The sequence below is a fragment of the Larimichthys crocea genome, chromosome XII, assembly GCF_000972845.2.
Source record: "Larimichthys crocea isolate SSNF chromosome XII, L_crocea_2.0, whole genome shotgun sequence".
NCBI lineage: Eukaryota > Metazoa > Chordata > Actinopteri > Sciaenidae > Larimichthys > Larimichthys crocea.
In genome coordinates this window covers 24,510,421-24,524,546 of record NC_040022.1, presented here as the reverse complement: position 1 = coordinate 24,524,546, position 14,126 = coordinate 24,510,421, and the positions used below count along the sequence as shown (strand labels likewise).

The 14,126-nt window shown below is 40.2% G+C and overlaps 1 protein-coding gene across 1 annotated transcript in view; it reads left to right on the top strand.

The window, feature by feature from the left end:
* Positions 1 to 8,435, top strand: part of rnf213a (ring finger protein 213a) — a 30,471-nt gene extending 22,036 nt beyond the window's left edge. Inside the window, exons 46-67 of the mRNA XM_019261094.2 lie at positions 431 to 545; positions 679 to 880; positions 1,017 to 1,204; positions 1,321 to 1,443; positions 1,561 to 1,671; positions 1,752 to 1,994; positions 2,086 to 2,161; positions 2,268 to 2,302; positions 2,406 to 2,506; positions 3,291 to 3,447; positions 3,547 to 3,721; positions 4,187 to 4,281; positions 4,372 to 4,623; positions 5,265 to 5,397; positions 5,690 to 5,773; positions 5,867 to 6,047; positions 6,264 to 6,465; positions 6,575 to 6,652; positions 6,755 to 6,952; positions 7,152 to 7,241; positions 7,330 to 7,508; positions 7,612 to 8,435. Of these exons, the coding sequence (XP_019116639.2) occupies positions 431 to 545; positions 679 to 880; positions 1,017 to 1,204; positions 1,321 to 1,443; positions 1,561 to 1,671; positions 1,752 to 1,994; positions 2,086 to 2,161; positions 2,268 to 2,302; positions 2,406 to 2,506; positions 3,291 to 3,447; positions 3,547 to 3,721; positions 4,187 to 4,281; positions 4,372 to 4,623; positions 5,265 to 5,397; positions 5,690 to 5,773; positions 5,867 to 6,047; positions 6,264 to 6,465; positions 6,575 to 6,652; positions 6,755 to 6,952; positions 7,152 to 7,241; positions 7,330 to 7,508; positions 7,612 to 7,765 (3,172 nt within the window). The 3' untranslated portion in view covers positions 7,766 to 8,435. The remainder of the gene's footprint in view (positions 1 to 430; positions 546 to 678; positions 881 to 1,016; positions 1,205 to 1,320; positions 1,444 to 1,560; positions 1,672 to 1,751; positions 1,995 to 2,085; positions 2,162 to 2,267; positions 2,303 to 2,405; positions 2,507 to 3,290; positions 3,448 to 3,546; positions 3,722 to 4,186; positions 4,282 to 4,371; positions 4,624 to 5,264; positions 5,398 to 5,689; positions 5,774 to 5,866; positions 6,048 to 6,263; positions 6,466 to 6,574; positions 6,653 to 6,754; positions 6,953 to 7,151; positions 7,242 to 7,329; positions 7,509 to 7,611) is intronic.
* Positions 8,436 to 14,126: the final 5,691 nt, after the last annotated feature.

The window sequence follows — 14,126 nt, the reverse complement described above, 5'->3', positions numbered from 1 at the left end:
CTATGGTTGCACTATGGCTGTGGCTGTGGCTCGGAGGTAGAGCGGGTCGTCCACTAATCAGATGATCCACTCTGCATGTTGAAGTGTCCTTGGGCAAGATACTGAACCCCATTGCTCCCAAAGGCTGCGCCATTGGTGTGTGGATGTGTATGAATGGTTAGCTCCTAAAACTGATGAGCAGTTGGCACCTTGCATTGCAGCTAATGCCAGTGTATGAATGTGTGTGAATGGGTGAATGAGATATGTAGTGTAAAAGCGCTTTGAGTGGTCGGAAGACTAGAAAGGCGCTATATATATAAGTACAGTCCATTTACCATTTTACCATTTGCACATTGGCCTACTTATGTAAGCTTCTGACATTTTTCGGTGTGTTTCTCATTTTCTGTATGAATTGAATTTTATTTAAATTATTATTTTTTACTTTTTGAAGCTTCGATGAAGTTAAAGGTTACCTGCAGAAGCATCTGGTGGCAGTTGAACAGAGCAACATCTTGGAGCAGACGGACAAAACTGAACTCTACTTGTTGTACATTAACTGCCTGGAGGTACACATTAAGATTTTACTGTATATTTAAAAAGAAGTTTTCCCTTTATTCAGCAAGACTTGTTAAGATAAATAAAATGCACATATGCTAACCACACGTGGATTGTATCTGACTTACTATGTCATTTCTTTAGGATTCCATGTTTGAAAGGTTGCAGTTCAGGTCCACTGCAGACCAGCAGGCGTGTGTGCGGGATGAAAGTGCCTTCCTGACTGACTACCTGCAATCACAGACTGCTGAAACAGCCACTGTGGAGTATCTTCAACAGGTGGCCAGAGTGCGCATGGACCTGGATATGGCTGCTAGCCTCATCGTGGAAAAACTGAGAGCCACAGGTGTGTGACTCTGAGGAACTACAGTATTAGTTTCTTGCATACCATACACTTACCTAAACAAAAAATGTAAAGACGTTGTGTGTTGTGTGCTTATTTTACCAAAATGTCATTCTTCTTTCTGTTTTAATCATACCAGAGGCTCAAAAAAGTGGCACCACAGACTTCCTGACCAGTGTGATGAGTTTGTGTAGGCGCAGTGGAAACAACTGGTATCGCATCTACTTAATTCGTAAGATCTGCAGCCAACATGGAGTGGAGTTTGTCCAGAAACTTATCAAACAAGATACAATGTTCTGGCTCTTCCCTGAAGAAGTTCTGCAAAAGGTTCAGTTATCCACATTGTGATTTTGAGTGTTAATACCCAGATAAATGTGAGTTTGTACCCTAAATGTAATGCTAGCAGTAATTAAATTGTGTGGTTCCATTTTCATGCCTCCCAGAATGAAGAAGCCACTCCAATAGACCAGTATCTTGTGTGTGGAGAGCACTACAAGACTATCAGAGAAGCTGTCGCAAAGGTAGTTATGGAAGGAAAAGTGGACGGACTGGACGTCACTTGTGAGGTGAGGTCACTTACTTGTTGGTAACTGAGCATCAGATCAGGATTCTTTTTTTTCACAATTTTGTGTGCATTTACACAGGTGTCTTTTTCGTTTTGCATTTTCATTTTTTCTTTGTAGGGGTGCAAATGCTTACCACAGCAGACAACAGTTTATCTTCTGTTGGCGCTGTACAGAGAGGTCACCACTCTCTACAGAGAAGGCAATGCTAGCTTCCATCCCAAGCCTGAGGTAGACCCAAGTTGCTTTCAAGTCATATTCTTCTAAAGTATCTAAAGCATGTGTGCATTCATGTATCTTTGTACCTACAGCAAGTACAAGCTCTGGTGGACTACATCCAAACCTCCAAATTCCTTGCCAGTCGAGAGTTGAAAGCCTTCGCCCAGGCCTTGGTGACCAACAGTCTCAGAGCTTTGTATGTCCCTCCAGGCACCTCTGGTGCACAGTGTGTGTTGGTTGACTTAGGTATTCACCTGGCTGCTGTCTTGCTCTGTGGGAACCAGGGGGTCTTAGCTCCCCTGCAGCAGCTGGCAATGGCACCTGCCAACATGCAGGTATGTATATCGTTAGCTGCTTCCAATGTCTAATGACAATTAGGCTTCCACTTCTTTCAAGTCAATTGAATGTTTTAACCTGTTTGTACAGAGAGCCTTCTTGCCTACCATGGCAGACGATATGTTAGCTGTGGCTCAACAAGCTATGGGACCCGTGCAGTGGTATAGTAAGTCACAGAAAAAAATATTGTACGCTCATATTCGAAATATTGAAAGATTCTATACAGCTGTACTTAACACTTTTATAGTAATTTTTATTTTCTCTTTTTATAGAGTGTCCAAATGGCCACCCCTGCACCATCGGAGAGGTATATTATATTTGATCTATAAGAAGTTTGTAATGAGTCTCTTTTTTTGTAGTATTATTTTCATACTATGAAATCTTGAGTCCTATTTTTTTTCTTTCTTTAGTGTGGCCAGCCAATGCAACAAAGTCGTTGTCTGGACTGTAATGCTGTGATTGGAGGACACAACCACCAGGCTGTGCAGGGATTTCAAATTGTTCAGTTGCAGTAAGTTCTATAGAAATTAATTTGGTAACAGGCAAATACTTATAAACAATAACAACCGCCACAAATGATTATAGAGGGAACTTATCATGAATTAGAACTTCAAGTGTAAAGTTATAAACTAGAAACTGACTGATGGAGTTCATAATACATTGATTCATTCATACCTGTTCTCAATGATCAACTGTAGTAAGAACTCATTGCTGTAATAGTCCATGCAGTATCATAAGTTCAACATTGACTATGTTAAGTAAAGTGAAGTACATATTAATACACCTATAATAATGCATACTCAATCATAATGTTTCGGTTTTGGTGTTTAATAAAATGTAATATAATTTCATACTCACCCATAAGACACTTGAAGTTATAATTCATTCTAAGTGACATTTATACTGTTTTGGGCGACACGGTAGTGTAGTGGTCAGCACCGTCGCCTCACAGCAAGAGGGTTCTTGGTTTGAACCTCAGCTGGGCCCTTTCTGTGTGAGTTCTCTCCAGCTTCCTCCCACAGTCCAAAGACATGAACTTTGTGACTCTAAATTGTCCCTAGGTGTGAAAGTGAGTGTGAATTGTTGTCTGTCTCTATGTGTGACTTGGTAACTTGTCCAGGGTGTACCCTGCCTCTCGCCCAGTGTCAGCTGGGATAGGTTTCAGCACCCCCATGACCCTAGTGAAGATAAGCGGTTACAGATAATGGATGGATTTATACTGTTTTCTGACTGTTCATATATCATAAAGTATTACAAAATATATATTTAATTATTCATTATCGCTCTTCTAAAAGGGGTGACCGCACTCAGACAGGCCACATCCTTGGTGATCCCAGTCGTAGAGACAATCCGGACATGTTGGACACAAAGAGCATGTCCCCTGTTCCCTTCACCATTGTCCGCATGCTCACTCACATGGCCATGCTGCTTGGTGCCTGCAGCCACCTACAGGTAGCTTAAACAAAATAAATAATTCTAGTGTTGTACTACTGTTGTTAGAATTTCAGGGATGAAAATCTGGTCAATCATCCACTTTATCTGTGTTTCTAGTCTATCTCTGCCATCATCAAACCTCCAGTGACCAACCCAGCTGCATTTCTACTTGCACACCTACAAGAGGATCTGAAACATCTCATCAGATCCCTTGGTAAAGGGACAGACGACACAGTCAGTGCTGTTCACCTGATCATCAGCAGCCTCCTGGTACCCCACCAGCAACAACAATGTAAGGAACAACAAATCAACAATTTGTGCTGCGTCGATATATAGGGAGACATAATAATACCGATGTGGTTCAACTCTTTACTAAAGGTAGTAAAGTGTGTTTCTAAAGTTTGTTTCCTCTGAACTGTCTACTACCTTATAAATTTGTAGGCTGCAGGACAGTGTTGGAAAACGAGGGGGTGCCCTCTGGTGATCGTAATTGGCTGGTTTTGCAATTTATGTATAGACTTGATATTCTAATATATACAGTACATATTTGCTTTGTTATTTTTGGCTTTACAAATGGTACAGGATGATATGGTTATGTATTTACAGTGGTCACTTGCTATAGTAACTTCACATAGCATTCACATAAATCATGTCATTATCATTATGTCAACATCATACGTTGGTTAGATTTTAGCACTGGAAAAGGTAAACACTGGATTACTTTCTACTATTAAACACAGCTGGTCTTTTCTTCCAGGGCCTGTTCCTCATGACAATATGCTCTCTACCAAAGAGGCTAGAAATCAATGGGAGATAGAAGTGAGCAACATGATCATCACACCTCAGCTGAAGGTAGAAATACTTTCCTATCTGTATTTATTCTCTGTTTGCTTGGAAGAGATCTCTGTATAACACATTGCTCTGTCATCTTCTCCTCCACAGCACTTGGATAGACAGCTTATGGATGTGAACACATTCATCCGGGCTGATTCTCGCATCTCTGCCAATCCAATCATGAAGCTCTTGTTTGGCGATCCTCGTCTCTTCTTGGGGTCACTTCCCCAAAATTCTCTGATCCACAGTTCAGCTGTGTGGAGCTGCAGAGAGAAAGTGTCTCTGCTGAGCCTCACCCACATTGTAGAGCAGAATGATGGCAAAGACACCCTGCCTGTACTCTGGAGATTCCTGCACAAGGTAGGACAACAAAAAGTCCACTATAAAAACAAAACAAAACATGAAAGCATCCTGCGACGATTACGGTGTTGCAACGTATGAAGAATCACATATACAATTACATTATTTAGTGTCCTTAACCCTTAATCTTATTGGTTTTAGGCTGAAAATCAAAGTCAAAGAAGTCACTCGCCCACTTAGGGTAAAAAAAAAACAAAACAAAATATGTTGAACATTTATTTCCAAATTAGCAATCAGACATATGTCTTACGGAACTTTTAACATTTATTCCAAAATATCACCCGCGTGATACAGTGCAAGATTATGCAGACAAATGTTTTGTAATAGAAATATGTTTTTGTGTTCAAATCACAAATTACAAAATGTTTTTTAAAGAAAATTCTGAAAACAAAGCTCCAAAATCATCAGTTGACACTAAAATATGCAGGACAGAGATATACTTTGTATTTAAAAAAAACTACTCATACTTTTATTTATTAAAAGCTCCACGGTGACAAGAAATCATTTAGTATGCCAGAAAAACTGTCCTGAAATCTAGAAAACAAACATGTATAGAAAGTAATATGGGATACAGGCTTTACCTGTTCATTAGTGCATTTAACAAGTGATACTCTGAACAAAGGATTGATTTTGTTTTTTAGGAGCCAGAGCTCCGACTGGTGAAGCACCTTCCTGATATCCTGACACTGCAGAGAGATCTGGTCAAGAAGTTTCAAAACATCACTGAGCTGAATCACAGCACCATTGATGAATTCCTCCACAGTCAGAAAGCAGGTACTAAATCTAACTGTTTTTAGAGCTGTATGACTCACTTACACAAGAGATACAAAGTTCCACACAATTACCTCTTTCTTGGAAATGTCATAGTAAAATAGCTGGCAGTCTAAAGTAAAAAAAAAAAAAAAAAACACTGCCAAGGAATGAGTTGTTTTAACCTGGAAGGAGACAATGATTGAGTATTCTTAAAAGAGCAAAATGTTTTCCACACGTGAGACTGATTTGAACAACTATGCCTTATTATGTGTGTACACTTTGGATTCAGTTTGCATTGTCTTAATGTGTGCAGCTTCTCTCAAAGTCTGGTATGAGAGACACATCAAAGTCTTCCTGACAACCTGGAATCAGCTCAGAGTGTCTTTGGCAACTAACGGTAAATACAAACACATACAGCACACTTTGTTACGCAAATGCTGGCCCGTCCAAAGTCATGATCTGACTTAAACTGAAACGTTTTCTCTTTCAGGTGAGATTAAGATCCCAGCTGAGTTTTGCCAGAAGGACCTGGACCTCAACAGTGACTTCAAGGTGCTGTTACCACGAAGACAAGGCCCAGGCCTGTGCTCTACAGCCCTTGTCAGCTACCTCATCGCTCTGCACAATGACCTGGTCTACTGTGTGGATAAACACACTGGAGAAGAGACCAGGTGGGGGCGCTCATGCCATATTTTTCTCACTTGTAAGAAGACAGTGTGTGAACTTCTTTCCCAAATGTAGACTGCTGTACATTAGTTTAAAAGTTTTACTGAGATATTAACTTTTTAATTACCATACAGAGCCAGAAAGGGGTGGGAAAAAAAACGTTTGCAGATATACTCAACTGCCTCTTGGCTGATTCTGGCTCTGTTTTTCCCTTCCTGTAGCTACAAAGTGAGCCCTGCAGATCTGACTGACCTGCATGTCATTCGCTATGAGCTGGAGAGGGACCTAATGTCCCTGGTTTTGTCCAACACCCAGTACAGCATTGAGAGAGGCCAGGAGACTCTTCACGAGTACGACTTGCCCAAGATCCAGCACCAGATCATCTCTCGCTTCTTACTGGGCAAACCTCTGATCACTCTCAATGTGAGCAAACGGGGAAAATCACAGTGGCTTTTACTGCAAAGCAACTGCTGATTGTTTGGAAAAATGTCAAAACACCATATTCCTTGTGCTCTCGTCCCTTTTTCTACAGGGCATTCCAACGCTAGTGAACAGACATGACCGCAACTATGAGATTATCCTGAAGGATGTAAAAGCAAAAGTCGAGCAAGTGAGTTGTGATATAAAGAACAGTAGGTTCCCACTGGAAGAATTATTCATTATTCATGTACAATATATGAAACAGGTTTAAATAACGTGACTGTGCCAACAGGAGCCTCTCCAGACTCTCACCTTGTTTGCCATGGCTGGGGAGCTGCACTCCTACAGTGAGGTGTGTGAGGCCTTGTCCACGCTGGAAGTGGCCCTTGGTTTCCTCGCCATGACTGGGGGAGATCCTCAAATGCAGCTGTCCAGCTACCTGGAGGAGGTGCTGCAGATGGAGAACCAGATGGCTCCGCATATCCTCAAGGTCGGCCTATCTGAGACACCGGTTATTTTATCCTGTTGCATGCTGTCTCGCTTCCACAGAATAAACTTTAGTTCTTTTACTTTGTGTACAAACACAAATTCCAAATGTGTCCTTGGTCAACTGGTCCTTAATTGGTGTGGGCCTTTTTTATGTGTTAGATATGAGATAGAACTTAATGATCTCCCTGTTTTGCCCACAGGCCTTGAGCATGTGCTATCTAAAGCATTGTGTGGCTCTGTGGCAGCTGCTGGCCTCACTCAAATCAGAACACATGCTGCGTCTCAAGAGGGTAAGACATTACACAAAGCTTACAGATGACTACTTCTGTATAAAAGTACAGTATTTTTTCTTATTCCATATGTTCCTCTGTTCTTCAGGATCCATTTGCGGGAGTCTCTGAGAAGTACAAACAGGCCCTGAGTGAGGACGAGCACAGAATGCTGACTGGCTTCTTTTCCAAGAACAGCGCTGACAGTTTCCTGCTGGAGATGCACGAATTCCTGCTGCTGGTTCTTAACAAGTCCAATGCACCTGATACCTACAAGCCTGACTGGGGGTAAAACAAAATGTCTTTACAGTGAAATATTTGTCATTTTCCAACATTTGCAGCTTTCTATAAATTCCGTACATGCATAACCTATATTTCTTGTCTTTTAAAGCCTCAAAATAACACTGGTGTCTTACATGGAGCGCAAAGACCTGGACATTCCCGCTGATGTGGAGGAGTTATTCCCAGAGGAGATCCTCCTGTCCCACTATGTTGAAGCCTGGAAGTTCATTGTGGCCTTCAAGCAAGAGCGTCAGAGACAATAAAGAGTTTTTGTCTGCCTTCCTTTTTTTATATTCTCAAATCAGTTCTCTCGAAGTTTACAATCATGATAAATCACAAGTATTGAAGCAGTATGTATGGGTCATATAATCTGTATTTTTTTCACATATTTATGCAGAGGTGTGCCTTCATAAGAGCACCAATGTTAAGCTTCATATTGCCACAGAGGAAGTGTGTAGTTCACATTTCATCTGACCTGAATGAAGATGAGAACTTTTTTCCAATTATGCGTTTTTGTTCTGTATTATGTGTCATTTCCCTAAGTTTGCTTTCGTGCACTTTACTTGTAATGTGAATTTGTCTGTTTCTAAGAGGTAGAAAAAACTCAGGTACAAACTGTGGAATAATTCACAGCTGACCTAAATCACTTCATCAAGTATAATGTGTCATTTTCACTTCCACTCCGCTCTTTTGTATCACCATTGAGTCGTCTTATATTGATGTATCATGTTTTTAAAAAGCACTTGCACTTGCTTTCCTTCTGCTTTTTTGCTTTTCCTTTCCATTGGCTTGAATAATAATAATAATGTTAATTTCCTTTTTTTTTTTCATTTTCTTTAATTCTTCATAAACATATTTACAGATAATTTCTGTTTTTGATTAGCTGTTTTCTTCCATGTGTGCTTAATAAAACTGCTTAATAGCATAAATATCTTCATGTGCTTGTTTTGTATATTATAAAATAATGATAATACATTTCAAATGTAGTATCTTATTTGAGTCGTGCTGGTGTGTTATTGGTCTCAGTGCTCCTGAGTTCCCTCCTCGTCTTGGCTAACCACTAAGTAATATCACTTTAAATTGTCTAAACTTTATTATATATAGCTATAAACTGGACTTTTTGTACTCCTGAATAGTGGTCGTCATGATGTGACAGTAGAATATTTTACTTACTATTAAGTATAGTAATGTGGATGTTGCGTTTACATTCACCTCCTCTGAGACTAAACTCATTTATGGGCATAAACTGGTCAAAAACAAGATATATTTTCTCCTGCTAAGTAATATTTTGCTTTTACTTTCCTAATTTTGGACATTTCTGTTGTCATCCCTTTAAAAAATGTCATTTAAAACATGGACATTTCTGTTGTCATCCCTTTAAAAAATGTCATTTAAAACAGCGTCTCTGCAGAATAATCCACAGACATCACTGGACCATTTTCATTGGAACGACTCTAAATGAAGTAATTCTTGGTACCCCTTTATGTATGTGCACTTGAAAAGAGAGTTATACAATAGATTATCACCTGCATCACTTCTGTAGGTAGTAGTAATTTTCTTCTTATTCATGTTACATCACAGCCCAGAGCTAAAAGAGGCTATCCATGATGGAGTGCTCAGGAAATGGCTGGCTGCCTAAGGTTACGTGACTTTCTGACCCTCTGTTGGTGGGACCTCAATGTGTTTTTGATCAGGCTGATGAAAGTGATAAAGACAAGACAGCCATAAGACTGCTTTGCTGGATGGCTCCTTAATTCAATTTCCTCTATACCAAAGCAGTGTTTAGCATAACAATGACAAATGGAAGCATGCGCCTGTGAAAGTAAACCATGCCAGCGCCCACCCTCTGGGAGTCTGCAGTCAAATGATATCCGTAAGAGTCTCACAGACTGTAGGGTTTCCAGATTACACCCAAATAAATAACCTAATCTATAAATCATGATGAAGTAGATAAGACCCAAGTTGACAGACTAAAAAACAGAGCTCCACACCACCAGGCTAAGGTGATGCTGTGGCCATGTCCTCGCTGCTCATTAACAAACCCAAATGTGGATGTACTGTTCATGGGGTTATTAAACACACCCACAAATGGGTCATGAGCTGCAATTTGCACAACTCATTCCTGTAGGACAGGCCTCACTGAGCAAGTTCAATCACTTTCACTTCCACTTCTGTAGGCTTCAAAGCCACCGTGCCAATGTTTCAAAGGGGGCAAATTCTTTCCCCTGTTCTCTGTTTGTTTCTCGTCTTTGTCTCTTGATGAGGATGAAATTAGGGGCAAAATTACTGTGCATCGTGGCTCACATTTAATTATGTTCATGGGTGATGGACAGTTGGGATCATCAGGTCGCAAGCATGAGGTTATTATGATTCACGAAGCTAAATAATGATGTGCAGAAATAATGCATTGTACGTCATTGGAGGATCGGATGAAACTTTCACCACTTAAATATAATATATAGATGATTTCTGCAAAGTTTGGACGAAGAATTGGTTTCCAGGCCATTAGATATTAAACTGCTAAACCTGTTATACAAGAGTCTGAATGATGGTGATTTAGGGTTCATTTTGTCTCCAAATAAGTAGCTCTGCTGGGTCGTTAACATACCAGGAAAGCCGATCTTCAGTCAGGATTGTCCATTTTTTTAAAACTTTTGATGAATGAGCAGTTAGACTAACTTGAAACCAGTATTAAAGAGTATTTGTGGAATTTGACCCATCTATTTAAAATGATTTGGTTTTATTTTAAACCATATTTTTAACAAAATCAGTTTTCCTGCTGTCCCTAGCAAACATTGTTGCATGTAATCCCATGCTCTTTCTCCACATGGTTCCTGTTTCTCTCTTCTATGAGCTGCTGAGGAAAGGTAGATGATGTCACGAAATAATATTTCAAAATTGAGCAATGTTAAATCTGGGTCAGCAATCTTAATCAATTCTCCCCTTTATACTTGTCTTGAGTTACTCCTATGTATCTATTAACCCTTCAGAGATGCCCTCTGAACTTTGCAATCCAGTTAAAATAATATGAAGTTCAGCTTTGAATCGGTACTGTGCCTTGATCTGTGGAGGAGCTTCAAACTTAACCCTTTGCAAAACAGCCTCAGATATTCATCAAGTTTACACCTTGGGGATCCAATATCATTCACAGGCGCTGTCGCCAGTGAGGCGCTCTCGGCCAAAAGGGAGCTAAGATTTTAATGATTGTGGTATGAAATCAGTACCAAGAAATACCCCCGAGACCCCAGAAAGCACACCAACAGGCTACTGTATTTTCTATGGGGCATTACATATGCTTTACTGGCGGTCTGGGAAAATGTTTTCTTTAAATTAGCCCTTCAGGGTGCTGCTGTTATTGCATTATTATCAAATTAGTGTATTTTAATTACTACGTCATCTGAAATGTATGTGCCAGTAGGTCACAGTGGGGTGAGAGCAGAGACCGTGTCCAAACTCTCAGGTCGCCCAGCCTGCTGTGCATAACTGAGATGAGGGAGAGAGAGAGAGAGAAAAAAAAAAACCCTCAGCGAGCACATCTGTGAATTATATTAGCTAATTGTGTGCACTTCTCCCTGCACTCAACACTTAGGTTGTCCTCCAAGCACAAGGAAGAAATTAAGAGCACTGCTGCCATGTTGTTCTATTAAATACGTGAAGAGAAAATACAATTACTAGTTAAGTGGGAACATACCACATGGGATTATGAGAGGCACAGCATTTCAAGACTTCAGAGTGAGTTAATTTTTTGCCATGCATACAGTATGAACAGGTTTCCAAGCAGCACCACTGTGAGATGTATAACAGAGTACAGGCAACAGTATTGCAGAGAACATTTAATAAATATTTCTAAAATTCACATGCATTGTATATACATAACAAAACAGTGCAACCAAAGAGATATTTGAAGCAAGCCATCTTTGGCTTCTCAGTCTGAACTTCTCCTCTCTTGTCTAAGTCTCTAAAATATAGATAAAACAATTAAAAGTTTGGCTGTTCTTGCACAATACTGAGTCCCCAGTGCAGGCAAAGCCTGTTGCTAAACTCACCCTGGGCAGAGAAAGAGTAACTGTACCAGATTTATTACTACAGCTTGTATTTCGATACCAAACTGTCTGCTACAGGCAGACAGCTCAGCCTTTTGCGTTCCATAACAATAAAACCACATATTGAATCAGATTGTTATGGTAAGATGAGAGTATGTTTGAGAAGCCCAGAAATGTGTCTTGCATTACCCAAATAATAAGAAGAAGCAAAATCAAGACAGGGTTATGTGTCAGACGCTGAGTTACATCTACATTGTACACCTCGCTGACTTTTGTTATGGGAAAAAGGCACCGCAGAAAAGGTAAATGCACTGGATACAAGCCAGAATTCCTCATCAGTGCATTTTGTTTGTAGGGAAACAATTTGGTGCGCTGTCTCAAGGCTGGGAGACAAATACTCTAATGTTACATCTTCTGCTGTGCTCTACAGTAATACCAGTGTTTTATTGTTTCAGGTGGTCATGTTTGATATCAGGTGCCCGTGAGCTATAGTAAAATCACGGCTAATGTTCCTACCATCACTTTACATGTGTTGTATAGAGATATATAACACGGTGACTTTGTCCTGCATTGGCCTGCTGCAAATAGGCCTGCAAGGGGTGGTGTCTCTTGAAGACGGACACATTTCTTAACTTGTCTTTACTCCACATCACACAAATACGTACATCATGTGCACGGGTATGTATTTTCTCCAACAGACGCACGTACACAATCGTACATATTATAAACAACTGAAAGGATATGTAGTCATTTTTATACTTAAACGTGAAACTTATTAAATAATATTAGAGTGCTGTAGCATAGTGGCTCTGTCAGTTTGCATCATTTCAACAACTGACCACACGGACCACATGAAGCATGAAGCAGTACAGTACTAACAAATGCATGCCTTATACAAAACTATTCTAACTGCATGATAAGATACCTTACTGGTCAGTGTACATTTGAAGCTCATTTACTGTTGAAGATGTCATTTAAATAAAAATCCAGAAAAAAATCACTATTTGAGCTCGCTGTCTCTCAAAAAAAAATCTCTAATTAAGATGTTTGAGGTCAGTATTATTCTTTAAATCCAGTTGATTGTTTGCATATCTGAAATGATGAAAGAAAGACTAGATAGCTGCCGCTACCACATAATACCACCTATATTTTGTTTTGTTTTTTGCATTAATTAATTTCAGCTACATTTTGTGTGGTTGAGATTACAAATAAACTTATATTATAGTACATCTACACCTAACCTAAGCACACTAGCCTGTAACCCAGTTGCCCAATCATTCTGGTACTCTTTTGCAGGTCTTCAGCTGTTTCTAGTTTCCCACCATGAAGAATTAGCACTTCACCTTCACTTTATAGGTGGTGCTTAGAGCTACCTACTTTTCTAGCCTTTGGCAAACATGTCCAGATTTGACTGAGGAGGACTTAGCAGACCTGTCAGGTTCCCACCCAGGTTTTGCCTCTCTGCTCTGATTGTGGGTGTGTGTTTGTCCCTAAAAGCCCTGACTGACTTTGTTTCTCTTTTCTGCCCAGTGACGGATGGCTGTTCTTTAAAAAGACTGGAGTGCTTGCCATCTTTGTACATCTAAATGTCACCAAATTGTTATTGCGTAAGATTTCCAGAAATTTCACAGTGTATAGTTTTAATTCTTGGAGGGGTTTGGATCAAGTAACATAAATCAAACAGGAGAGTATCAGTTGACATCAAGGCTGAGAAATGCCTGGAGCTCTTACAACAGAAAACTCTGCTTTGGAAGAGAGAAAACAGTTGCTGCCTGGCACGCAGCAAAGAGTGTTATATAATACAATTAAATACTGTTCTCTCTCTCTCTTTCTCCTCTTTGTCCCCTTGTCTTTTTTCCCCTTTTCTTTCTCTCACACTTCTTCTATCTTTCTTTCACTTTAGCTTTCTTGCATCTCCCTTCATTCATTCTCTTCTCGCTGATGTGCTTTGTTATCTGACGACATTTGGCTGTGAATAGATAATGACTGTGCAAGAGGTTTTGTTTACCATGGATACCAAAGGATTAGACTGATTACTACTGGTGCCACTGTTGTAACAAGCCGGGGAAGCCTTCCATGGTGTATGGAGGTGCTGACAGTTATCCTGTACAAGATTAGAGAACTTGGATTATGGGCTGTTTTTCTCCACCTGGTGATGAGAGACTTGAAGAAAAGGCTGAACGTCACAATACCAAGACGAACTGAAGAACAGGGCTGTCCTGGGTGAAAGCCTCCATATTTGTTTTGAACATTGGCTTGTTCATTCTTCAGAGATGTGTTAGCTGTAGTCAGTGAAGCGCAGTCTTAGTTGCGAAAATGACATCACTTTCTACCTTGACCTTTCACCTTGGTATTCCCTGATGCCTGCGGTGGCCCATAGAGGAAGATGGTTCCTCTGCCTCCAACTAAGCTCCACTGTGGTCAGGGCCCAAGCTGGTGTTCAGTTTCACAGCTTCTTGGCCCCAGCACAAATACACAACACCCTCTCCGATTGCACTTGATAATATTTATCCTCAATTATAATTCCACAGATATGGATTCTTGAGTCGAGTACAGTGGCAGCAGACAAAGCAGAGAGACC